This window comes from Sus scrofa, chromosome 6 (assembly GCF_054392235.1).
Source record: "Sus scrofa isolate SSC_HxYL_T2T_F1_AM1 chromosome 6, Sscrofa_HxYL_maternal_Yorkshire_Landrace_v2.0, whole genome shotgun sequence".
In the NCBI taxonomy this organism is placed as follows: Eukaryota; Metazoa; Chordata; class Mammalia; order Artiodactyla; family Suidae; genus Sus; species Sus scrofa.
The window spans coordinates 48,952,038-48,976,480 of NC_139388.1; the positions used below are offsets into that span (position 1 = coordinate 48,952,038).

General features: G+C 56.1%; 2 protein-coding genes across 8 annotated transcripts; both read right to left on the minus strand.

Moving 5' to 3' along the window:
• Positions 1-937: 937 nt before the first annotated feature.
• Positions 938-4,091, minus strand: KRTDAP (keratinocyte differentiation associated protein). 2 transcript variants are annotated; one of them, XM_003127039.4, is made up of 6 exons: positions 3,980-4,091; positions 2,599-2,637; positions 2,467-2,508; positions 2,240-2,284; positions 1,312-1,359; positions 938-1,088 (listed from the first exon to the last, which is right to left on the minus strand). In XM_003127039.4, the coding sequence occupies exons 1-6, from the start codon at positions 4,064-4,066 to the stop codon at positions 1,050-1,052; spliced, it is 300 nt and encodes a 99-aa protein (XP_003127087.1). In that variant the 5' UTR covers positions 4,067-4,091; the 3' UTR covers positions 938-1,049. The 2 variants fall into 2 exon arrangements, with proteins under 2 accessions (XP_003127087.1, XP_020952887.1); XM_021097228.2 differs by lacking the exon at positions 2,467-2,508.
• A 6,700-nt stretch (positions 4,092-10,791) lies between these two features.
• Positions 10,792-23,741, minus strand: DMKN (dermokine). 6 transcript variants are annotated; one of them, XM_084960744.1, is made up of 19 exons: positions 23,141-23,741; positions 22,672-22,863; positions 22,502-22,561; positions 22,201-22,251; positions 21,905-21,999; positions 21,799-21,865; positions 20,442-20,504; positions 20,175-20,225; positions 18,442-18,492; positions 18,230-18,283; positions 17,982-18,029; positions 15,574-15,630; positions 14,916-14,963; positions 13,303-13,362; positions 13,149-13,190; positions 12,761-12,829; positions 11,647-11,670; positions 11,505-11,552; positions 10,792-11,044 (listed from the first exon to the last, which is right to left on the minus strand). In XM_084960744.1, the coding sequence occupies exons 1-18, from the start codon at positions 23,540-23,542 to the stop codon at positions 11,505-11,507; spliced, it is 1,482 nt and encodes a 493-aa protein (XP_084816870.1). In that variant the 5' UTR covers positions 23,543-23,741; the 3' UTR covers positions 10,792-11,044. The 6 variants fall into 6 exon arrangements, 5 of the variants coding, with proteins under 5 accessions (XP_084816870.1, XP_084816869.1, XP_005664543.2 ...); XR_014806095.1 differs by having other exon boundaries at positions 15,574-15,758; positions 21,799-21,999; XM_084960743.1 differs by having other exon boundaries at positions 11,509-11,552; positions 21,799-21,999.
• Between the last annotated feature and the right edge of the window lie 702 nt (positions 23,742-24,443).

The following is a 24,443-nucleotide window of genomic DNA, read 5'->3' on the forward strand; positions in this document are numbered from 1 at the left end:
TTTTCTGTTTTATTTTTAGAGGCACACATGCAGCACATGGAAGTTTCCAGGCTAGAAGTCGAATCAGAGCTGCACCTGCTGGCCTATGCTACAGCCACAGCAACTCGGGATCTGAGCTGCATCTGCGACCTACACCACAGGTTGTGGCAATGCTGGATCCTTAACCCACTGAGCAAGGCCACGGATGGAACCTGCCTCCTCATGGATACTAGTCAGGTTCCTAGCCTGCTGAGCCCCAACAAAAACTTCATAACCTACATAATTAAAAAAAAAAAAAATCAGGAGTTCCCGCAGCGGAAATGAATCTGACTGGAACCATGAGGTTTCGGGTTCAATCCCTGGCCACACTCAGTGGGTTAAGGATCTGGTGTTGCCATGAGCTGTGGTGTAGGTCGAAGATGCAGCTCGGATCCTGTGTTGCTGTGGCTGTGGTGTAGGCCGGCAGCTGTATCTCCGATTGGACCCCCTAGCTTGGGAACCTCCATGTGCCATGGGTGCGGCCCTAAAAAGACAAAAGACCAAAAAAAAATAATAATAATAATAAGATGGGCTCTTATAATTTAAGCTGGGTCCGGAGCCTTGGATTCCAGATAGGTCTCTCTGCCAAATTGCCACCCCCCAGAGGAATCAGGTTCTCAGAAGGCAGGTCACAGAGGGTGCCAGGAGTTCAGGGAGCTGGTTTGATTCCTTGGGGGACTTACCAGGCAGCTCACAGCCTCGTGCTCCTCAGGGGTATCAGCCAGCACTGAGGAGCCAAGACGCAAGGGGTGTCTTGCCATCTTGATACATCCTTCCCACTTCCTCCTGTCTCACTACTCGCTGCCCTCTCAGAAGTCAAGATTTCTGCCTACCATCCTTGGATCCCACTCCATCTTAATCCCTTTCTAGAGCCTAGTAGGATAAGGACAGGATAAGGATAAGATGCAGATACAGGAGCTGTTTGGAAAACATTTTATTGGCCTTCCTGAGTGATTAGAGGACGGTGACCAGATCCCACACCCGCCCCATCTCTCGTGGGTATCAGCAGTGCCAGGCCTCAAAGGGAGTGGTCACTGGGCATCAGGAGTCGCGCTTCTCAGTCCTTTCAGCTGGAGGGAGAGAGGGTGTGGTCAGGTGGGCATCCCGAGGGAGCCCAGGATGGGGTGCGGCAGTGGTGGGAAGAAATCCTCTGCCCAGTCTCAGTTCCCATCCCCTAAATAGAGCAGCTGCCGTGCCCCTTAGTTTGGGTCCAACGAAGGAGTATCGTCCTTTGGCTTCCCCACCCTCCCCCTGGGCGCCTGGCTTCTTTCCCTCACCCCCGCCACCTCTTACCTTAGGAAAGGCATCCCAGTTGAGGAAAGGAAGTTTCCTTTTGATAGTCTAAAATGGGAAAAGAATGGGAGTGATGTGTTTCAGGGCAGGTGAGCACGGATCCGTGCGCACTTGCCCAACGAGCTCTGTCGTGGGGATGGTGTTAGCGATTTATAATCACAGTAAGAACTGTTTCTGGAGCCCTTACTCTGCACTTGCCTTGTACTAACTGCTTTAAGTCATGATTTCTTTTGGTCTTTGCAGCAATCTTTTTTTCTTTTTTCTTTTTTCTTTTTTATGGCCACACCCTCGGCATATGGAAGTTCCCAGGCTAGGGGTCGAATTGGAGCTGTAGCCGCCGGCCTGCAGCAACGCCAGATCCGAGCCACATCTGTGACCTACACCACAGCTCACGGCAATGCCAGATCCTTTACCACTGAGCAAGGCCAGGGATGGAACCCACATCCTCATGGATACTAGTCGGGCTCTTAACCCTCTGAGCCACAGCAGGAACTCCTCAAAGCGACCTTTTGATGTCAGTATTGTCATCACCCCAGATCACAGATGAGGAAACACGGCTCAGAGGACTGATGACACCCGAGTGCAGGCACACAGCGAGCATGCGCGGGGGCCCTGCCCCACAAGCTCTGACTCCAGCGCTGTCACTGACTAAGCCTCCTGGAGGCTGAAGGGATTCAAGTAAACTCATGGCTGTTTCAGTTCTGCCTTTTCAGGGATTGACTTGATGGGCCTGCTCCCCCACTGCCACGTTAGGAAAATAAACTGTGGCCACGACGGGCTCCCGAGGACGCTGTCTCCCACCGGGTAGCATCCAAGTAGGGCACTCACTCCCTCCTAGAACCCAGGAAAGAGCCGAAAGGGCTAGAACTCGAATGTGTCGTCACTACCCAGGCAAACAGTCGGGAGAGAAGAGGCACCCAGCACGTACCTCAAAGAGGGCGTGCCAGTTCAGGAACTCCTCGGGCTTCAGGACCTGTGCAGAGAGACCAGAAGAGGGTCGGTTCTGAGGAGGGGGCGGGGGAGACAGAGCGTAGCCCCTGGTCCTCTGGGGAAGGTGAGGGACTGCGGCAGCTTTGCAGCCTCTCTACCCAGGCACTGATGTCCCCGAGGATGTGGCTCTTTGGGGTGGGGGGCGCGCTAGAGAACCGAACTCACAGATCGCAACTTGTCAACGTTCAGGAACTGGGCGTTAAAGGCCTAGGCAAAGGAGCAAGGCATTAGGAAAGTCACTAAGGAACATGAGAAAGGGGACGAGGTCACAGTCACAGGTGGAAAGCAGGTGTTTACCTCAGGTCTTGCCTCGTAGTTGTCCACGGTAGTTTCTTCCTGGAGAGCGAAGGGGAGAAAGGGGCCAGATGATCACACTATGGCAAGTCCCTCTTTCCCAACCTTCTCTGCCAGCCCTGCCCCCCTCCTCAGGCCGGTCCCACTGTCCACCCCCGGGGGCCTCAGTGAACCTGCTCTGTCCCAGTGAGGCGGATGGTTGGCAGACGTGCAGATGATGAGAAGGGATGGGAGAGGGGCGGCGTGTGTGGGCAGAGACCCAGGCCCGCATCCCATGTGGGCAGCAGGCGGAAGGGTGGAGAAAGAGGATCCCTCCCAAGAAAAACAAGCTCGCGTTGTCCTGCCCTTGCCTCGGGGTGTTCCTGAGACACCCAGGCTTAGCCGTGGAGCTGGGAGGGGAGATTAGCATGCAGCTGGGGGCCACGTTTCTGAGAGGCCCTGCCTGCCTTTGTCGGATGGAGGTCGGTACACTTTGTAAATTTAGGGCCACCAGAACCCAAATCCCCCTGGCCCTCCCCTGTCTGGTAGCCCCCAAGACCTCAGTGCGTCCCCTCTGGTCACCCTCGTAACCTCAGTTGGGGGCTTCCCTGCCCCTTATTCCTTGCTTCCCACAATAGAAGTCACAAAGAGGTAGCCCACATGCTTAGACCTCATAATAAAATTTGACTTGTTAGTTTTTCCATTTGAATCAAACATTTCTAATTGGTAAGAAGTCATACATCAGATTTCCAGTTTCTCTTGAAAACTGTTCGACTCCGGCCACACTGGGTACATTTTCCCACTTAGCGGCCATCGAGTGGAATGCAGACCGTCCCCTCGCGGGTGGGGCAAGTCCGCGCCACCTCCCCAGAGGCCCCACCAGCCCTCCGACATCACTTGCTTGGATGGTAAGCAGTTGAGTCCAGGACCCCTACCAAAGACGTTTAATTCCAGCACAGGTGGTGGGGTGAGGACGGGGGAGAGCGACCTCAGGAAATTTCCCGGCTGGAGATGGGCTCCTCAGGCTAATCTTGCTGTTCCCAAGGCCAAAGGACACCTCTGGCCACCTGGGCGCCATTCCCAGGGATGCAAACAAAACAAAGGTGGGGACTGAACCCGGATGACCAAGCTCGGCCCTGTCACCGTCACCTCCGGAATGTGCAGCCTCTGCCTCACCCTTCTCGTCCCTCCCAGAGACGGGAGCCTCTCCATCCCCATGTGTCTTCCCAGGGATGCCTGTCTCCTTCCTCCCTTCCTCCTCTCCCCAGAGTCCCAGCTCCCCGGTCAGCCCCTGGTCCTGCCCAAAGACCAGAGCCACTTATCAGTAACTGGCAGAAGGTAAAGAAATTGAGGGGTTAGTGAGCTCACAGGTGTCAGCAAGGGAGAACCCGGGGGCCGTGCTCACCTCAGCCCCGCCCAGGGCAGCCCCCTGAGCTGAGTGGAGCGCCAGGACAGAGAGGAGGACCACGGCGGGAAGAACGGGGATCCTCATGGTGTCGGGTTTGGGGCGCTCTGAGGCCAGGCCTCGCCGCTTGCCCTTTATATTCCTGGGGAGGCAGCTGTGAGCAGAAACGGGATCCCCACCCCACTGACTCACCCCCAGATCCCATCGCCCACCCCCGGGGCTCTGGGGAGGGGGGGGTGGAGACTGCTCCCCACTTACCTTGGGTTTCTCAATTCACATTCTGCTCCGGGCACTGGGCAGGGGCGCCGGCAGTGGGGTTCTGCATGCAAATGGAGCTGAGGTGCAGACAGGTTGGACCTGTCCCTCCGAGGGGTTGGCAGTGGCGCCCAAGCAACCTCTCCTTTTGTCTTTGTCTCTTTTCCTTACATCTTTTCGTTCCTCTCTTATAATTTAGGCTGTCTTCCACCCTACCCGATTCTGCCCAGACTCCTTACATGGGCCTGCCACAGGCTGGCCTCCACTGGCCTTTCTCTTCTCCTGCTTTTACTCCCGTTGCACATACCTCACATTCCGGCCAGACTGGACACCTTAGCAAACAGATCCTTCTTTTTCCCCCTCCAAGCAGCTGCCCCTGCTGCCCCATATGCCTAGAATGCCCTTCCCTCATCTCTTGCTCTCGGAGCCCCGCATCCCTGGTATCTCCCATCATCCGCCTCCGCACCCCCTTCAGACCTTTTCCTTCTGGGAATTGCCACAGCAGTTCATTCCATCTTTCGGGCGTTGTGCCTAGAGTAACCTGCATTCTTCCCTCTGAGAACATCAAGTTCCAGAGCTCCCTTGTGGCACAGTGGCTTAAGGATCCAGCATTGCCGCTGCTGCAGCAGCTTGGGTTGCTGCTGTGGCGCGGGTTTGATCCCTGGCCCAGGAGCTTCCACATTATTGCAGGGGCAGCCAAAGCGGGGAGAAAAGGAGGAATTCTCACTGCAGCGCAGTGGATTAGGAATCCAGCTGCAGTGGCTTGGGTCGCCGTGGAGATGTGGGTGGGACCCCGGCCAGACCTAGTGAGTTAAAGGATCTGATGTTGCTGCACCTGCGGCTCAGGTTCAGTCCCTGACCTGGAAACTTCCATATGCCCCAGGTGCGGCCGTTTGAAAAAAAAAAAAAAAGTTAGAAAAATATAAAAAAGAGAAAAGAATGTAAGTTCCTTGAGGCCAGGAACTATGTCTTCATCATCTTTATATCCCCTGAGCCCTGAGCCTCACACAGCAGAGGTGAAGTCAGTATTTGCTAGACTGGCCATCTTAAAATTCAAGCATCCTTCCACCAAGTTGCACACTTTCTCCCTTTGAAGCTGGGCGCATTACCCAGCTGCCCATCTTTTACTCTTGGGTCTTCAAAGATGTAACTGTCCTGAGCTAAGAAGACAAAGAATAGAGAAAAAGCAAGCAAAAGCGGGTCTTAGAACCACCCAGGTGGAGATGGGGTCTAGGGCCTGAGTGCCTGCTCCATTTTCACTGGGCTTGTCCTGCTCCCCGCCCCACTCCCCCAGCTTGCAAGTGGTGTCACTTCAAAGTAACAAAACCTCCTAATCAAGCAACCTTCTCCACAGTGAGGCTCAGGTGACACAGCTGGTTCCTGGCGTCATAGGGAGGTGCTGGGACAGAGACTGGAGCTGCCAGGACAAAGCAAGACCTCATGTAAGAGGAGGCTCTTAACCCCAGCCCGCTGCAGCACAGGGATCACAGGCCAAGGGTGGGAGGCCTGGCTGCTATTCACCAGCTGTCTTAGGATCCGAGCCTTGTCTGCGACCTACACCATGGCTCACGGCAACGCCAGATCCTTAACCCACTGAGCGAGGCCAGGGGTCGACACCAAGTCCTCATGGATGCAAGTTGGGTTGGTTAACCACTGAGCCAGGATGGGAACTCCAACCGAGAGTCTTTATGGACCCCGGAAGCTGGCACTTCTGTCCAGCTCTCCTGCCACCCCCGCAGCCAGCCCCTGACCTCCTGCCCTTCTTTAGCCTCAGGACGCCCCCTGTTTCTCTAAGCCCCCCTTCGCAGAGCTACCTGAGGACATTCACTAAGCACAGGTGACCGTGTCACCGTGGACGTCGTGTGTGGTTGGTGCTCCTGGAGGGGATGAGTGAGAAAATGACAGGTGGGTGGAGCACCGCCCAAAAAGGTTTTCTGGAGGACACAAGTTTTCATGTGTCATGAATTCTTACCAGCCAGTCAACAGGGACTGAAGGAGCTCATTAACCACGGCTCTGTCAGCATAGGGTCAGCTCCAGGAGCAGAAGGAAGAGGCGACACAAGAGGACCGAAGCCATGTAATGAAGTCTACACTCATGGATCCAGAGTCACAGCCCGACGCCATCAGCTGTCGGGCTCCAGAGGTCTTTTGCAACAAATTGACTTCCCCGTGTTTTCCTTTCCACCTCATGCTAAGGCTGCTAATAATAACATTAGCCAATTTACTGACGCCTTGCTATGTGGCAGGTCTTGCGCTAGGTGCTCTAAATGCCTGAGCTCATTGAAAGATCACAGTGCTCCTGTGAGGTCGGTGTTCCAGTTACCCACAGTCTGTAGGCCGGCAAACCTCAGCGCCTAGAGGCTAAATACCTCCCCCAGGTCACGCAGCCCGTGTGTGGCCAGGCCCGTGTTAGGACCCCAGGATTCCAGAGCCTGTACCTGCATTGCTCCTTAGCTTCCTGTGAAGTAGCATTCTACGGAGAGCCTGGGCCAGCCCACATAGCACCTTGTTTGAATTAGACCCATGCCCTGGAGTTGGGGACAAGGTGGCAGTTAGCCCCCATTTGTCCTCTCGGCCAGGTGTCCTTTTTGCAGTGCACAGCCATAGGTGGCAGCTCTGAGCATAAGTGCGTTCATTGCAATGAATTAAACCATACGCTCCTGCCCAATGGAAACTGAGACCTGAGAGGTGAGTGGTGCTCGCTGAGCATATGCCCCGCAGTGACCTGTGATTGCTTCAGATTCCAGGTGCCTTTTATAGAACGGGCATCTCAAGCATCTCTCCACACCAAGTGTGTGTTTAAAGATAGACTTCTCGTTCTAGTTCTAGTGTTTAAAAGATAGATACTTCTGTAAACACAAGCCTACTACTTCATGCGCACAACCAAAGAAATATTGTTCTTACGCTGGAGGAAAAAAAAAACTGACTGTGTTGGACTTACTTGTTTCCATTTGGTAACATTCCTGATAGGTTTTTGTTTCATTTTGTTTTGTTGTTTGTTTGTTTGTTTTTGCTTTTTAGGGACACACCTGCGGCATATGGAAGTTTCCAGGCTAGGAGTCGAATCGGAGCTACAGCTGCCGGCCTACACCACAGCCACAGCAACGCCAGATCCTCAACCCACTGAGCAAGGCCAAGGATTGAACCCACATCCTCATAGGTACTAGTCAGATTCATTTCCACTGTGCCACCGCAGGAACTCCCCTGATAGATTTTCAAGGTCATTTGGGCTTTACATGATTTAGGCTGTAGGCGTGAATCTAGAATCTAGTGTCTCTCTCCAAGCTTCCTCCCCTTCTCTCATCTAAACCGCCTCGGTGAGCTTGTGTTCCCCAGGTGTCCAGGGGTCGGCGGTCTGGGGAACAGAGGAGTAGGGGGATCTTTACTGGCAGGGGCTTCCAGCAGTTGGGGTGATGGGGGCAGGAGAATGTGCCCAGGCTTGAGCGTTGGAGGCATCCCCTGGGCTAGTGGGTCAGACAGAGTCCCAGAGCCTGGCTCTGCATTGCCCATCCCAAGTCGGGTGGACCTCCTAGCTCCCACTCTGAGAATACCAGCAAACCCCTGCTTTCCCACAGGCCTTCCCTTACCCCACCCCAAATCTGCCAGAACTTGAGCGTGGGTAGCAGGCGAGGCCCAGCCCCGATTGCCACATTACAGACACACCTCGGGGCTGGGAGCCAGCCTCCTGGGTTAGGGAGGCAGGAGGGGTTTGAAGAGATGCACACTGGGGCTCCAGGGCCTGGGTGAACATCTAGGTGAAAAGCCTAGAATCCTTGGCAAGAAGGGGGTCTGGGATGTGGGGTATTGGGAGGCAGAGCTCGAGCATCCCTGTCCTGTCCTTTGCTCCCTCTGTCACACCCCAGAAGGCAGCCACGTTGCCCAGCAGGTCTGGTTTCTTCCTTTGCCGCCCACCCTCTGCCCTGTGTTCCCTTGGCTTAAACGTCTCCCAAAAAGACTTCCTGGACTGAGCCCATTTAATTCGGATCCCTCCTTCCATCCTCTACTTCCCAAATATTTTATTTATTTATTTATTTTCTTTCTAGGGCCGTACCTGCGGCATATGGAAGTTCCTGGGCTAGGGGTTGAATCAGAGCTACAGCTGCCGACCTACACCACAGCCACAGCAACACCGAGTCCTTAACCCGCTAGGGAGGCCAGGGATTGAACCCTCACCCTCACAGAGACAGTGTCTCATCTTTAGCCTGATAAGCCACAACGGGAACTCTCCCAAATATTTATTAAATAGCTGCTTTGGCTCTTGGTGCTGGGAATTCAAGATGGGCAGGGCACCTGTCTTGTAAAGCTCCCAGAAGGAGAGACAGATCATAACCTGATAAAAAAAAATTGGGAAACCAGGTAAGTTCAGAGAATGACAAGTTCTGTAAAAAAAATAAAACAGGGTGATGTGGTAGTGATTGGGTAAGTGTCTTTGGTTAAGCTGGCTTGGGGAAAGACATTTGAATTTAGACCAAAAGTCGTTTAAGTTCCAGCCTTCTGAAGATCTGGGGTTCCAGGGACAGGTCACAGTAGCGTTCCTTGGGCCCCTTTCCCAGCAGGTCCGGGATGACGTTGGAGACTGCAGTCAAAGCCAGATCTCCCTGAGCCTGGGTAGGGAGAGGGGATTTTATTCTAGGGCTGGTGGAGCTTGTGGGGATTCTGAGCAGGGGTCCTTCCTGGCTGTCATGGGAGAATGGATTTTAGGGGGAAAATGAAAGTCAGAGTCTACATCAAGAAGCTGCTCCTGGAGTTCCCGTCAAGGCTCAGTGGTTAGCGAATCCGGCTAGGAACGATGAAGTTGCAGGTTCAATCCCTGGCCTCGCTCAGTGGGTTAAGGATCCGGCATTGCCGTGAGCTGTGGTGTAGGCCAGCAGCTGTAACTCCGATTTGACCCCTAGCCTGGGAACTTCCATATGCCTTAGATGTGGCCCTAAAAAAAAGAAGAAGAAGCTACTTCTGGTGTTCCCCTTGTGACTCAGTAGGTTAAGAACCTGACATAGTCTCTGTGAGGATGTGGGTTCTATACCTGGCCTTGCTCAGTGGGAGAAAGATCTGGGGTTGCTGCAAACTGTGCATAGATTACAGACATGACTTGGCTCCTGCGTGGCTGTGGCTGTGGCATAGGCCAGCAGCCGCAGCTCTGATTCGACCCCTAGCCTGAGAACTTCCATGTGCCACCAGTACAGCCATAGAAAGAAAACAAAAAACTACTTTGATGAGTATTTTACCCAGAGGGCCTTAGTCTGCTTCAGCTGGTACTTTAACCTTTAGAGGGTGGCTTTTAGCTCTCTGGACCAGGAACATCCCTAGTCCAGAACCATGTCAACCACCTCAACTTCTCCCTCCAACCCTCAGGGATTGGCAGGAGGCCATCTGAGGTCCAGCTGTTTCCCATCCCTCACAGGCACTCAGGAAGCTCGCTGTCAGTAGCTGAAAGGACGCGCCTCAGCCCTGGGGCGGCCGCGCTCGCCTCCCTGTGGCTTCAAGGAGGTACTGCAAAGCTCTCCCTACACCCTTGAAACCCTAAGCAGCCCCAGTCTAAGGACAAAAGTGAGAGAGAAAAGGCTATGGATCACGTCGGTTTCCCCAAGTCCGTCTTGGGCCCCGTTTTCTTTCACTTATCCATCAATTGTGAGGCCTACCCTGCGCCAGGCCCTGTGCTAAGCCCTGGGGATGGAGTAATGATCCTGAGGGCAGGGTTATGCCCTCGGGAGCTTGCAACCTCAGAGGCCTCGCAGGGTGCTTCATGTCTTAGGTTTGTTTGGGTATATTTTTTTGGTAAGATTTTTATTTTCTTCTATTACAGTTGATTTACAATGTTCTGTCAATTTCCACTGTACAGCGAAATGATCCAGGCTTGCATATATATATATACACATACATCCTTTTCCTCACATTATCTTCCACCACGTTCCATCCAAGTGACTAGATATAGTTCCCTGTGCTATACATCATGTCCTTTTATTTCCCAGGTCCCCCAGGGATGTCAAGAACACGAGAGATGTCAGGGGGTCTCGGAACACCTAGGACTGCTTTAAGTGCGGTAAGCCTCGTATTCGGATGTAAGTTGGGCAACGATTCTTTCTTTCTTCTTTTTTTTTTTTTTTTTTTTTGCCTTTTTAGGGCCACACTCGCAGCATATGGTAGTTCCCAGTCAAGCGGTCAAATCGGAGCTCTAGCTGCCAGCCTGTGTCACAGCCACAACAACACCAGATCTGAGCTCTGCCTGCAACCTACACCACAGCTTGCAGCAACTCCAGAGGCTTTAGCCCACTGAGTGAGGCCAGGGATTAAACCCACGTCCTCATGGATACTAGTCTGATTCTTAACCCACTGAGCCACAACGGGAACTCCGGCAAAGGTTATTTCTTCCGGATGGAGAGGCTGAGGCCCAGTGAGATCAGCTAGCTACTTCTCGTCAGGACACCCAGGCTCCTCTGTCTCAGCCCGTCACTCTGTCCAGCAGGCTCAGGAGGGAGGCAGATCACTACCCCGAACCCCTCTTCCCTCCTCCCCATCCAGGCTGTCAGTGGAGCACTAAAGAATAAAGCTTGCCAAAGTCAGGGAAACAAGATTCATGTTTTATTTCCACAGAGAAACTCTAAAGTGGGACACTCCTCCTGAATATCTGTCACAGTGGCTTCAGGTCACAAAATGGAGCAGGTGAAGAAATGGCCAGTGTATCTGATAAGGCTGATGGTCAAGGAGACCCCAGTGGGTGGGACGAACCCAGAAAAAGCAGGTGGCAGCACCCAGACCAGGAGCAGGTGATGGATGTTCCTCAGGGCCTCATTTGTGACTGGCGGTGATTTTCTAGAAGAAAAGAGCCAATGGCAGAACATGGCCACTCCTAGATCTGTTGAAACCAGGCATCTCTCACCCAGCTTCTGTGTCCACAGTTCCCCCATGTCCTGCCTATGTCACCTGTGTCACCTGCCCACCTCCCTAAAACACCTATTTCCTCTTCACCACTGGCGCCTCACTTCTTCCCGCCTTGGAACCTGAAAGGCTCACCTCTCTGCACAGTTCTCCCCTGTCCCTGCTGCTTCACAGAGCCCATGTTCTTCTCCTGCTCACAGCCGCCGCCCAGCCCCGCCCAGCACCCAGGCATTCTAGATTTTCTTCTTCTGAGCCTTCCTCCATACCCCACACTGGGGTCTCCTCACTGATACGTTTCTCGCATCCACCCAGAGCCAAGGTAATGCCCAGCTCCGAGCCCTGCCCTGGGTGACGGCTCCGGCCGCAGCCTCGTGCCGCCCCCTCTGACACTCACCTACCAAAATTTCACCCACTGCAGCAGGCCAGGTTTTGCCCGGGAAGCCTGCGGGACAAGGGACAAGAGGGGTCAGTGGCCGGTGCCCGGTCCCCAGCACCCCTTCTCTCGGGGGCGGGACTTTCTCTGCCCCAGTACTTACCGAGGAGGAAAGCGTGGCTCCCCCCTGCAAAGAGAAGATCAGAGGAGGTGAGGCCACATCTACCCGGCCTCTCTCCCCCCGGCCGCGTTCTCGGGGCTCAGGAAGAGCCCAGGTGGGGCAGGCTCGGACGGATTATTAACAGACATATCATCCTGAGCGCGTTCTCCCCAAGCTGGTATTGGCTGTGGTCCCCGGGCGCATGGGGCATGAACAGAGGAAGGTGGGGCTCCTCTGCCTGCTGGGGGGCTAGAAACTGGCCGCAAGTAAAGGGCAGAGGGAGATCCGCAGGTGGTGTTTCTGCCTCGGGCTCACTGCTCTTTGGGCAGCAGTGAGCCTCTCATCTCTCAGTCCAAGTCCCTCCCCGGGGCAGGGGCTTTATCCTTCTGAGAGACGGAGGGAAACGCCGCCGCTTTCTCCTTCCCCAGCCTAATAGTATTCGGCACCTTCATTTACTGAATTCAAGGGACTGCTTTCTTTTCAACTAAATGAAACAAGATCCTCAGATTTTTTTTCCTGTTATTGCCTTTGTGAAATGAAGCATTTATTTTCCCACCAATCAAGAGCTGTTGAGCTAACCTCCTCTCCCCTAGAAGTCAGCAGTTAAAGAGGTAGAGAGCAGACACTGCACAGGAAGGCTGTCTTTTTGCCGTGTGCTGTGTGATTTGGTGGGGTTTGGGGTGCCTTATAGTCCTCATTTTGTTTTTAATTTGGCCACACCCGCAGCATGTGGAAATTCCTGCACCAGCGATCGAACCCGCACCACAGTAGCAACGTGAGCTGCTGCAGTGATAACACTGGATCCTTAACCCACTGAGCTACAAGGGAACTCCCTTATATCCCTCTTTGAGAGGTACTGGATGCTGGTTTTGGCACATGATGCAGCCACTGCTCCCTTGGGACCTTTTCTGGGTGGGTGGATATGAACCTTCTACCCGCCTCTTCCAAACTGCTCCCAGGGACCAGAGTGTCCCCAACACAAGCGTGGAGAAACCTGACCATCAGAGTGAACAGGCCTCGGCCTCGGCTGCCCTATGTGGAGGACCTTGGCTGTGAACGCCTCCCCTGCTCCCCCCCCCACAGGCCCCAGCGCGGGCAGGGCAGTTGGGAGTCTCACCTTAGCGGGGATCTTGGCTGGGTACTGCCCTCCAAAGGGCGTGGGGTACGCCTGATGGTTATAGTTGTTCTGTGGAAGGAGGCGGGGAGCGGTGGGCAGGGGTCGGAAGAGAAGGGGGAAGGCGGCCTGCTCCCATCTCCCTGCCCTGGCCGGGCCCTTCTCAAAGCCCCTGCCTCCCACCCGCCTCATGTCATGCATTTTCTTCCATAGAAGCCCCTGCACCCAGCGGGAGCCACACGCTCACCTCCCTTTAGGGTCCCAGCCCAGAGGGCCCTGCCTCCTCCCCCACCCTACCTCTGCCACCTCCTCGGCTTCCTGCGGAGGTGAGGTCGTGAGACCAAGGAAAGAAGCGAGTCTAAATCAGGCGGTCGGCCGGCAGTTTTCTTACCTTAGAAGTCACAGCTGCCACGTCCTGCCATCCTGCGCCAGGCTGAGGAAGGAAAGAATGGAGCGTGAGGAGAGAGAACTTCCGACGGGCCAGACCCCGGAGCAGGCTGAGAGGAGCCAGGGCCTTCCCAGGGCAGGGCGAGGGGGCAACTCACCTGGCCGGCCCCGCCTGCCCTCTTCTGAAGCGAGGAGGACGACGATGACGCGTCAGCACCCTGCAAGCGAGAGGGAGCCCCGGTGAGGGCGTCTCCTGGTCCTTGGGGCCTGGCCAGGCTCTCGGGGCTCCAGCATCCCACCGCCGCCGAGGCTCTGCCCTCCTCCGGGGGCCCCAGCGTCCCACCCCTCTCCATGGCCCGTGATAAACGCTGCCTGCAGAGAAGGCAGTGAGCCCAGAGGACACTGATGGTCCAGATGGACAGAGGACAGATTCCCAGACTCTGTGTCGGGAAGTGAGGCCAGAGAGCGGGTTTGGCAGCACCACCGCCACCCGTGTTCCTGGAGCGCCGGCCTGAGCCTGAGCTAGAACAGAGGAGCGGTGCCCACACGGGCTCTGCCCAGTCCACCTTCTGCCTGTGACAAACCCTGCTCCCCTGCTCTCAGGCCTTCTAATTCCCGTTCCCAAGTGCTGTTCTCTACAGGGTCCTTACAAGGACGGGCTGTTATCCACAGAAGCAAAAGTGAAGGGCATTCGGTTAGCTCCGGGTCAAAGGAGAGAAAGGAAGGCGCGGAAGGAAGCAGATGGAGCCCTTAAGAAGCGCTACCGATGCGCTTGCCACCTCCCCTCCCCCAGTCAAGGCAAAGTGCAGTAGGAGAGACGCTTAGTGCCTGCCATGGTCACTTTTCTCCTGGGAACACGCGTGCACGCACACACACAGATGCAGGGGCAGGATGTTCTTCCCAAGTCCGGCTTAACTTCCTTTCTAATCCACCCGACCCTGAATTCTAACCCCATTATTAACCCTAACACTGAGGACACAAACTGGTAGCCAGCAAGCCTCCAGATTTTTTTTTTTTTTTTTTTTGCGTGATCTGCATGTTTAAATTTGTTGCATACAATTGGAAACCAGATTTCCAACTTTTCTTGAAGACCGGTCCCATCTGTCCAGCGTCCTGTGCCTGGCCCACGTGGACCAGTGAGTGGGCAACTCTTGCCTCAGTTCCCAAGGATCCTGATTCCCAAAGGCCACTGCCCATGCAGAACCTGGGTCCTTCTACAGGACCCGGAGGGCCTGCCCATCCTTCCCAGAACCCAGATGATCAGACCCCCTGCGCCTGCCTGCCCTTGACCAGCACCCAGCCTCCCTCCTCATCCCTCCTGCCCTCCCCTTTCCCTTCAACTTTCCTCCCTAGTGACCCCTTTCCAGCCCAGAGAGTTGACCCAGCCCCCGCCCTCTTCCCCACCGCGTGGTCCCTTCCACCTGTTCACGCTGCTGTACCCACCCAGCTGTGGCTCCCCCCGAGCCAGGCCACGCCCAGCAGGAACAGCAGCAGAGCAGAGACAGTGGCCGGCTTCATGATCTGGTGCCTGTGGAGGCCCCAGCCCTGGGCCTCGGCTTTTATCCTCCAGAGGACCTCCCACCCTACTCCTTCTTCAGTGACTCACAGCGTTGCATCAAGGGAGGAAAGCTGGGGGGGAAGGCACCCTCCCTCAGCCAGGCGGGCAAGGAACTGGGTCAGTATCTGCAAGCCACTGCCCAGGGCCCAGGATCCGCTGTCCCCAGAACCGAGAGCTTCCTGATCCCCAAACCAGAAGTTTGACCGCCCTTACCTCGGTAATTTCTTTCCAATTCAAGAAAGGAGTTTTGTGTTTGAAATCCTGGAGGGAGAAGGAGAGATGAGTGGGCCACGGGGAAACAGGATTCAGAGGGTGGAGTGTGGCAGCTGGTTGGGAAAGTTTCAAGTGATCACATGCAAGAATGGGCTTTGGTGCCTGGGCGTAGTTCAGGCTTAGATGAAGATAAGCCGACAGCGGGAGTTCCCATTGTGGCACAGCAGAAATGAATCCAACTAGGAACCATGAGGTTGAGGGTTCGATCCCTGGCCTCGCTCCGTGGGTTAAGGATCCGGCGTTGCCGTGAGCTGTGGTGTAGGTCGCAAACGCGGCTCGGATCTGGTGTTGCTGTGGCTGTGGTGTAGGCCAGCAGCTACAGCTCCAATTGGACCCCTAGCCTGGGAACCTCCATATGCCACGGGTACAGCCCTAAAAAGGCAAAAACTAAAAAAAAGATAAGCCGACAGCAGACTGAAGGTGTTGGAATTTCTGACCAGTAGGTGATAGGACTTGGCTGAGATTACCCATCTCAGAAGGGAAGAGGCGGGAGTTTTGTGACAGCTAGGCTGGAGCTCACAGCAGCTGCCTTGAGGGAGAGAGGCTGGGGACAGGGGGACCAGGATCCCAGGTCTTCAAAACATGAGAATTCTCCTACCTCCCAGAGTCGACTGAAGTAGAGGAGGGCACGCGTGCTGGGGGGTAGGACTTGGCCCTGTGGATGAAAGCGGGGTGCAGGTGAGCAGCCAGCCTGACCCCCGGCTCACCTAAGCCCCTGTTCCTGCGACCACCATTCCTCAGCCTTCCGAGTTCACTGTGACCAAGGCCTCGGGAGCTGGGCGTCTGGAGACAGAGGGGGAGAGAAGCTGGGTCTCTGGAGTCATTAACAGCGCAGGGCAGCGTCCCGTCCCCCTCCGGTCCCCCAGCCCCGGTCAGAGCACAAGTGTGGCAAAACCTCAGAGCCAGAACCTTCCCACTGTTCACCTGCCTCGCCACGTCCAGCCCATCCTCCAAAGCTGTGGGGCAGAAGTCACCCCTTCCCACCCCGCTGGGACAACAGTGGAGGCGGCAAGAAAGGAGCAGAGACCAGGCGTGTGGGACAGCTAAGGTTTATTTCCAGGGCGGCGGGAGGTTAGCGGGGAGCTAGGGGTGTCTTAAGAAGGGGGTGGGGACTCCCATCCATCTGGTAGCTCCTTGTCTGGAGATCACGGGAAGCGAAAGTTCCTCTGGTCCTGGGCAAAGAAATAATCCTAAGAAGGAGCTCAAGGAGTAGAGATTCAGGGCGTAGCGCCAGAGCAGACTGAGCCCCGGCTCCAGAAATCAACAGGGACCGTTTTGCCCACGGTTGTCATCCTGCCAAACCCGGATATTCCAGCTTAGGCTTGAAAACCCCCATACTTGCCCCCTGTCCTTATTCCTCATGCCTCCCAACTCTGTGAAGGTGCTGGAGCGCCCCCTCTCCTCTCTGCCCCTCCTGCCCCTTTCCTAGCAGATCTGCCCCTCGGGGAAGCCACCCCAAGGGAACCCTGCCTGGCTGCGAGCACTGCCCCCTGGAGGTGCAGGGAGGCCTGACTGTCGGTCCTGGCCCTCTGGGTCCTGGCCCTCTGGGACATGTCTGAGTGTGCCCTGGTTCTCCCGTCAGGCCCTGAGTGCCCCAGAGCAGGGGCCTGGCCTCCCCAGGGTCCAGAGTAAAGGAGCCTCGCCCCCACCAGAGACAGTTCTCTATGAAAGAGAAATCATCTGTTCTGTTCACTTTGTTTTTTTGTTTTTTTGTCTTTGTCTTTTCTAGGGCCCATCCTGCGGCATATGGAGATTCCCAGGCTAGGGGTCTAATTGGAGCTGTAGCCGCCGGCCTACACCACAGCCACAGCAACGCAGGATCCGAGCTGCGTCCTCGACCCATACCAAGGCTCATGGCAACGCCAGATCCTTAATCCACGGAGCGAGGCCAGGGATCGAACCTGCAACCTCATGGTTCCTAGTTGGATTCTTTAACCACTGAGCCATGATGGGAACTCCTGTTCTGTTCACTTTGTTCACCCAACCCAGGACCCCGCTGTGGCTGGAGCTCCCTCACCTTCCCACCTTATTCCCAGAAGGTGATTCTCCTGAGGCTGGACCTCCCCACCTGCCACTACCCCTGTCCCCATAAGTTTTGGGGGGACGGGGATCCTCGTCTGCATTCTTTTATGTTAAGGGGTAGCAACTCAGCTGCTCACAGGAGCCAGTCTGATGGCTACAAGGACTGTGACAGGAGAGGGAGTCTGACCACTGGAGAGCAAGCCACCGCCCCCTGCCCCCCCGCCAGGCAAGAAGCAGCTGCCACTCAGCTCTGCTGTCACAAGCCCTAGAAAGAGGGACCTGTTGTCACCATATTGTTTTTTAAAAATGAATCAAACAAAACAGTCAATGGGCCGCAGATTGCAACTTCCGCCTTGGGAATTTGGATTGTTTAGCCTTCATCCCTTCTTCCAGTCCAGCCCCTCTGCTCCAGGGCTACACCTGCTATTCTGGCCAGGGGTCCCCTCAGCGGGAAGGGGTGGGCTGGGAGGAAGGAGGAGCCAGTTCTGGGCCCCAAGTTTCTCCTAAGGTCATGTACGTGCAGGGCCTAGAAGGAAGTCGGGCCCCATCAGGCTCTCAGCAAGCATTCCCTTCTTTTCCCTTCTCTCTCGGGCCAGTCCTCAGGTGGCCCTTTAGCTGCACCTGACGGGTCAGTCCATCCCTCGCCTCTGCCTCCCACGTGGTTCCCAAGGATCTGCTTCTCGAACCTTCTGGTGTCAAAGGGGAAACTGAGGTTCAGGCCTGTTCGGGTCTGAAGGTTAAGCATGAAAGAGGCCTGTTCCCCCCTCCTCCCCTCCTCCCAGCTGTTTCCAAATTCTCCCTCTTTTCAGGTCTCTGCTGTCCCTCTTCCTTGTTTTTATACTTGTTTGTTTTTTAAAGCACTGGACAAAGTGCTTTCTTACAGGCCAGCATCATGGCTCCCAGGCTCACGGTGCAGGGGTTTAACCTCCTTCCCTTTATCCTAATGCTGCAAAGACCCGGATGATAAGGCCTTCCAGCCCTTACCTTGTCTATGGCATCCCAGTTAATGAAACCCAGCTTGGATTTAAATTTCTGCAGAGAGGGGAAAAAAAAGAACATCCAAATTGGGTGAGAAGGAAATTGGCTCAGGGCTTCAGGACAAGAGGGGTCAAGGGGGACCGACTGCTGACGGTCCTTATAGAAAGAGGACTTCAGCCTAGGGGGGTGGGAGCCAGGGATGAAGGCTTGGTTTTCCCCAAAGAGGGTGTCTAGAGTCCTCCCGCCGAACTCACCTTCCAGAAATTGTCGAAGTTGAAGAGCCCTGGAGATGTAGGCGTCTCAGAGTTCTAAGGAACCGATGGGAAATGGGATGAGAGTGAGACCCCACTCGGGGAGCACTGGGGAGCGGGGGAGGGACAGGAGATGTGGGTGTTGGGCCTGGGGTGGGGGAGGTGATGCTTGACCCCACGACCCCAGCCCAGGGAGGAGGGATGCCTTCCCTCACCAGAGTGTTGATTCCATTGGCAGCTTCATCTCCTCCTCTGGACCCTTGCCCCTGGGAGGGGAAGAGGGGACGGATGGTCAAGGCTCATACTTCCTGTCACACGCGCCCCCGCCCACCCTGCTGCGCCTTTGTACCGCGGACTCTCTGTGAAGCCCCCTTCTCTCCTTCTTCACACAGCACCCAAGAGCCCCGCCTCCAGAGAGCTTCCCCAAGCGCCTTGCTCCTCCTGGCTGCCCGGCAGAGCCCCGTCCCTTCATCGCTTCCACGTTCTCGCTTCCCCCCATGCCCCACCCCCTACACACAGTCAGTAGCCAATATGTAGTCCCACTGTGTGCAGAGCACTGTGCCCCATCCCGCCACTTTCCCCGTGGAGATGCCTCTGCTTTACAGATGGAAACAGACCCCCAGGACTGTCCAGCAGCTTTTCTCAGCGTCTGTTTCCATGTCAGACTCCAGTGCCAGGACCTTGAACCATTTCAGTCTGGCTCTGATGCTGAAAGCTCTGCAGTCACCGGGGCGGGGGGAGGGTGACCAAATTAGGCTTCACCATCCCCGTTTTACCTAAGAGGAAGCCCAGCCTCAGAGAGGTCAATGACTTGCCTGGAGACACACAGACCACAGCTGATACAGCTGGCATGCGAACCCCAGCTTCAACTCAAAGTTCACTGCCTTTCCACTTGGCAACACTGCCTTCTTAAATGTGATTTAGAAAAATATCCCCTTGACTATTCCTCCCTTTTTCTAATTTCTTTTTTATTTATTTACTTATTTACTTATTGGTTCTGTTTTTCCCCCTCACTGCTAGTATTTAAGACTTTGGTAGATCACAAAGCTAGGAAGAGAGTAAGAGAGTTACAGACCGGGAGCAGGGCCCTTAAAGCCTGCCTGCCTGTAAAAGGTGAGTGTCCTGTGTCCTGTGTGTGCGGAGCTTTGCAGAGCCACCCCACCCCGCCGCCGCCTCCACCCACTGGGCGTGCTCCTCGCCCTCTGGGCCACCGGGCACAGACCAGCAGCCCCACCAGCAAGCTTGTTAGAAACTGGAATCCCAGCTCCACCTGCTGAATCAGAATCTGCATTTTCACAAGACCTCTAGATGATCCCTGTGGACCTGAGCTCAACACTTCCCCCGTCAGCGCTGCAGGTGCTGACAGCTGGATTTCCAGAATAATTAGGAGGGGGATGTATACATTCCAGACACCTCCAAAACTCTGTCAAAGAGGTGACCGAGGCGTTCCCATGGTGGCTCAGCAGGAACAAACCCAACTAGGATCCACGAGGATGTGTGTTCAATCCCTGTCCTTGCTCAGCGGGTTAAGGATCTGGCGTTGCTGTGGCTGTGGTGTAGGCAGGCAGCTGCAGCTCCGATTTGACCCCTAGCCTGGGAACCTCCGTGTGCCGCAGGTGCAGCCCTAAAAAATGCAAACAAACAAACAAAAAAGAGGTGACCGAATTCTGTTCACTGGCAGAGTACAGGACATTTGAAAAAACTACGTTTCTAAAAGGGCTGGTTTTCTTGCGATTTTTCACAGCCCCATCTGTGAGGTGTGTCATGTAAGGATTTGCAATTAATTATTACTTAGGAGCTTGTTAGTCTTTCTAGGAGCAGGCGTATGGTTGTTCCCCCCCTCCCCAGCTTGTAAATGCCCCACAGAGGTTGGTGTGGGGAGGGGGCTGCGTGGAGTGGAACTGGGGAGCAGGTGCTTCGCATTGCGAACTGCAGGTCTGGCTCTCACCTGACCCCCGGATCCTCCGGACCCACGGATTTCGGTCCCTGGGTTGTCACACTGTGGGAAAGAGGAAGACTCTCAGGTCCCACCCAGACCCAGATTCCAGCCCCCAGATTGCAGCACCTTCACCCCAGATCTAGCCCAGGTGGCTGCCCCAGCAGTGGCCCACCCCGTTCCTGGCCACTGGCCTTTCCCATCCACCCCACCCCTCAGCCTCTCCTTCCCGCAGTTCAGGAAGGGGAGTCGTGCAGGCCGTGCCCCCCAGGCACTCACTCCGGGTTTGCTTCGGCCACCACTTCCACCTGTGCTCCCTGAGGAAGAGCCGGTATTGTACGCCTATAAAGGAAAGCAAGAGGCCCATGGAGTCTTCTTTTTTTTTTTTCTTTTTAGGGCCACACCTACAGCATATGGAGGTTCCCAGGCTAGGGGTCGAATCAGAGCTGTAGCCACTGGCCTACACCACAGCCACAGCAATGCCAGATCCTTAACCCCTGAGCAGGGCCAAGGATCGAACCTGCATCCTCATGGATCCTAGTTGGGTTTGTTACCACTGAGCCACAACGGGAACTCTGAGATGGGGGTCTTAAAAGGACTTGGAAGGGCCCACATAGTTCCCGGAATAGGTATTTATCCCATAACAGGTGTTAAAATGATCTCTTAACCCTCTCTCGCCCACTTCCTTTCTCTCCCACCTTCAGCCGGTCACTGAGGGAAATTACTCAGAGCACAGAGAAGGCCAGGTGTGGCCATGTGTCTTAGGAAATGTAGCATAATTTAGGGGTTCCGATCTGTTGCCATCCACCCTCCCACCACCTCATGCCAGGGGTGCAGCAGCCTCTGGAGCCTAACTTCATCAGACCCTGGCCCCTAGGGGCTCTTCTGTCCCCCTCCTGTCCCGCCTCCCCCCGCCCCTTCTCCTGGACCTAGAAAAGGGAAAGGACCGCTGGAGTCTTCATCTGGGAACCTGAGCCTTGATCGAAAGTCCTGGAGCTTTCTAAGGGTTGGTCCTAGAGGGAAAGCACAGAGTACCAGAGCAGGAAGTAAGAGCAGCCTGTGGCACCTGGCCTGCTCTAGTGACTTCCCTCCTCCTGCCTGACCCCCAAGGAAGCCAGCTGGGCACCCTGCTGGGAATGCCCTCCTAATCTGGCTGCCAGCTCCCAGCCCCTATGTAGGGACTGGGGGCGGTGTATTTATTAGTGTCTACACCGCAGCTCTGAAAACATGCTGAAGTCTTCACGTGTGGGCCTGTCCCCGTCCTCCTGGAAGCTTCCAAACAAACTGGCACGTTTTCCTGTGCCCACTTCCCTCGTTCCACCCACCACCCAGCTCAGTCAGATCTGCCAGACAGACAGAGCCTAACCCTAACCCTAACCCTAACAGACGGAGCGGCCCCTCCATCACGGAGCCCAAGATGAGAACGCACAACAGTGTGCAGGACGCCTCTTCTGGAAATTAGAGTGCATGTGTAAGTGACACGGCTCGGTGGGACAGAGGGAGAGGGGGCCCCAGGACAGCGCCAGTGGTGCCACTACTCTGGGCTGGCAGCTTTCAGGAGGACCTCGGAGCGGGGCTCCTCAGCAGGGACCACCAAAGTCCCCACCTCTGTCCTCACCGAAGGGGCAGAACTTACCCCGTTGGGCCCAGAACTGCTGCTGCTGCTGCCACTGCTGCCACCACCACTGTTGCTGCCACTGCTGCCACCACTGCTGCCACCACCACTGTTTCCGCCACTGCTACCACCACTGTTGCTGCCACTGCTGCCACCACCACTGTTGGTGTCACTGCTGCCGCTGCTGCTGCCGCCACTGCTGCCACCACTACCGCTGCTTCCCTGAGGGGCAGGGGAAACCAGAGTGAGGCCAAAAGGCTAGAAACACCAAGATTCCCACCCCCCCACTCCCCCGCCAGCCCACCACCACTCCCACCCCCCAACCCCCGGCTCAGGTGTATTTCCCGCCCTGTCTGAAGGGGGCAGAGTTTCTCCGTTTTCTCCCAGCCAGACTGGGTGCCTCAGGGCGCCCTGTCCTCTTACCCCAGAGTTGCTCGAGCTTCCACCTGAGCCGGATGGCGGGGGGTTGGTGCACTGCGGAGGGAAGGGGCGGGTGAGTTTCGAGACTTGGGTCAAAGCCCACAGGCAGGCTCTCATGCTTCCCCAGGCTTGGCTCTCTTTCCCAGCACGTCTCCCCCAGGCCCGGCTCACACTTCCAGCTCTTCTCTGTCCAAACTGCCTCTAACCTCAAGTCCCCGCCCCTGCCGTCTTTCTTGCCTCTTTGTCTCCCCACGTCCTGTCCCACGCATCTGACACCTCTCCTTCCCCAGACTCTTCCTCTTACCTCTGCATTTGCGTTGTTGCTGCCTTGCACTGAGCCATAACCAGGTTGGGCCACAGCTCCCTGCAGGGAGGGTGACACTGAGTGGGGGATCAGGAAGGACTCGAAGGAGCACATGGACTCCAAGGGAGGGAGGGAGGTGGCAGGAGGTAAGGACGGGGTGGTCCCTTTACCTGAGCATTGGTCCCCAGGTTGGATGGCCTTCCATTGCCTCCATGGGCCCAGGGGCCTCCCTGAGGGTTGGTTCCAAAGTTGCCACCTGAACCTCCAGAGTACACTTGGTCCCAGGGTGCCCCTGGGCCTCCAGGACTGCTCGGAGAACCAGAGATGCCATGGCCTCCAGACAGAGGCTGGCCATGGGTGCCCTGCAAGAACAGCAAGGCAGCACTGAGCATGTGTGACCCTCTCACTCTGTGATGGGGGAAGGCCGGCAGAGCGACTCAGAAAGAGAGGAGCCCGAGCAGGACGAGGGGAGAGGCGGGTAGAGAGAGACCCCGGGATGGAGGAGGAGGAGGGCATAAGCTGGAAGGACACCGGCCCAGACAGCCACCCCCATACCAGCATCCTTTCACCTGCTTCCCAAGATCCTCAGCCTGGCTGCCCACGCCTCCCATCTCCACACTGGCTTCCGACCACACTCACCCAGGCACTGTGGCCACCGGACGCCCCCTGCCACAAGCTGTGGGCGGCATCCTCTCCATGTTGAATGATGTTCTCAGCCTGTCTGCCAGCCTCAGCGCCAGTGTGGCCAAGTGCATGGGCCGCTTCCTTAGCCCCATGGGCAAGAGCATCGCCTACTCCAGGGACTGGGGCCTCCCGGACTCCAGAGCCCGCTGGCCCTCCAGCCGCTTGGCCAGTGGCCTCCCCGATGCCATGGCTGATGGCGTCGCCCACTCCCCTTCCGACGGCTTCTCCCACCTTGTGTCCAATGGCCTCCCCGGCACCCGCTCCAGGGCTCTCCCTTCCATTCAGCAGCGGGCCAGCCTCCCCACCGCCCAGGCACAGGGCCAGCAGGAGGCAGGCCAGGGACCACCAGAGCTTCATCTCGGCCCCGCTCCCTCTCCCCCGCGTGTCTGCTTCCCGCCCGAGTTGACTTGTCTGCCCTTTCTCGTCCCCAGGCCTGCGCGCCCTTCTCTCCTCCCTTCTGACTGCTTGTTCCCCTCCTCCTAGGTCTGCAGCCTCCTCTCTCCTTTTCCAGAGCCCCGGCCTCCCCAGAGTCCTCCTCCCTGCCCCTACTCCTTATACCGGGTTTGGGAGAAGGTGGCAGGGCTGGGCTGCCCTGAGTCCCTCCCCGGAGTGACTCAGGGCCAGCCGCCCAATAGTGTAATGAGCTGTAATTGAGTCTGACAGTCTGTGTTGAAACAGAGAGGGAGCTTGTGCATTAGGAAGGGAGGGAGAAATGGGATGAGACTGGTGCAAAAGTGTTCCGATTGCCCAACCCCAGGAATTTGGGGCGCAGGGTGGGGGTAGGGGCATCTGAAGAGCTAGGCTGTTGGCATCTCCTAGAGGTGGCGGGATGGAGGGGACTTAAGAAAGAGGAGCCAGGCAGGATGTCATGGGGGAGCTGGGGGTACAAGGGCAGGGGACGCAAGGAACAGGACCCTCCCTAGTGCAAGAGGCCTGGGTCGGGGCCACAAGGACGAGTGGCAGGTGTCCTTTCTTGGCCTTCCTCTCAGTTTCAGTCGGCCTTTGTCTCTCCTGGCTCTCTCGCCTCCCATACCTCCACCTATAGGTGGGCACCTCATACTCCTCCACACTCTCTAGCCACAGAGCGCCTGGGACCACCAGGAGAATGCCATCGATGAAGATGATGGGTTGTTGGGGAGGAATGACCATGACCCTGAGAGTGGTCCTCAGGGCGTCTTGGTTAGCAGGTTAGCACCTGGGCTGCTCTTGGCTGAGAAAGCTGGGTGTGGAGCAGGGGAGCTGGGCAGGCCAGCCACCC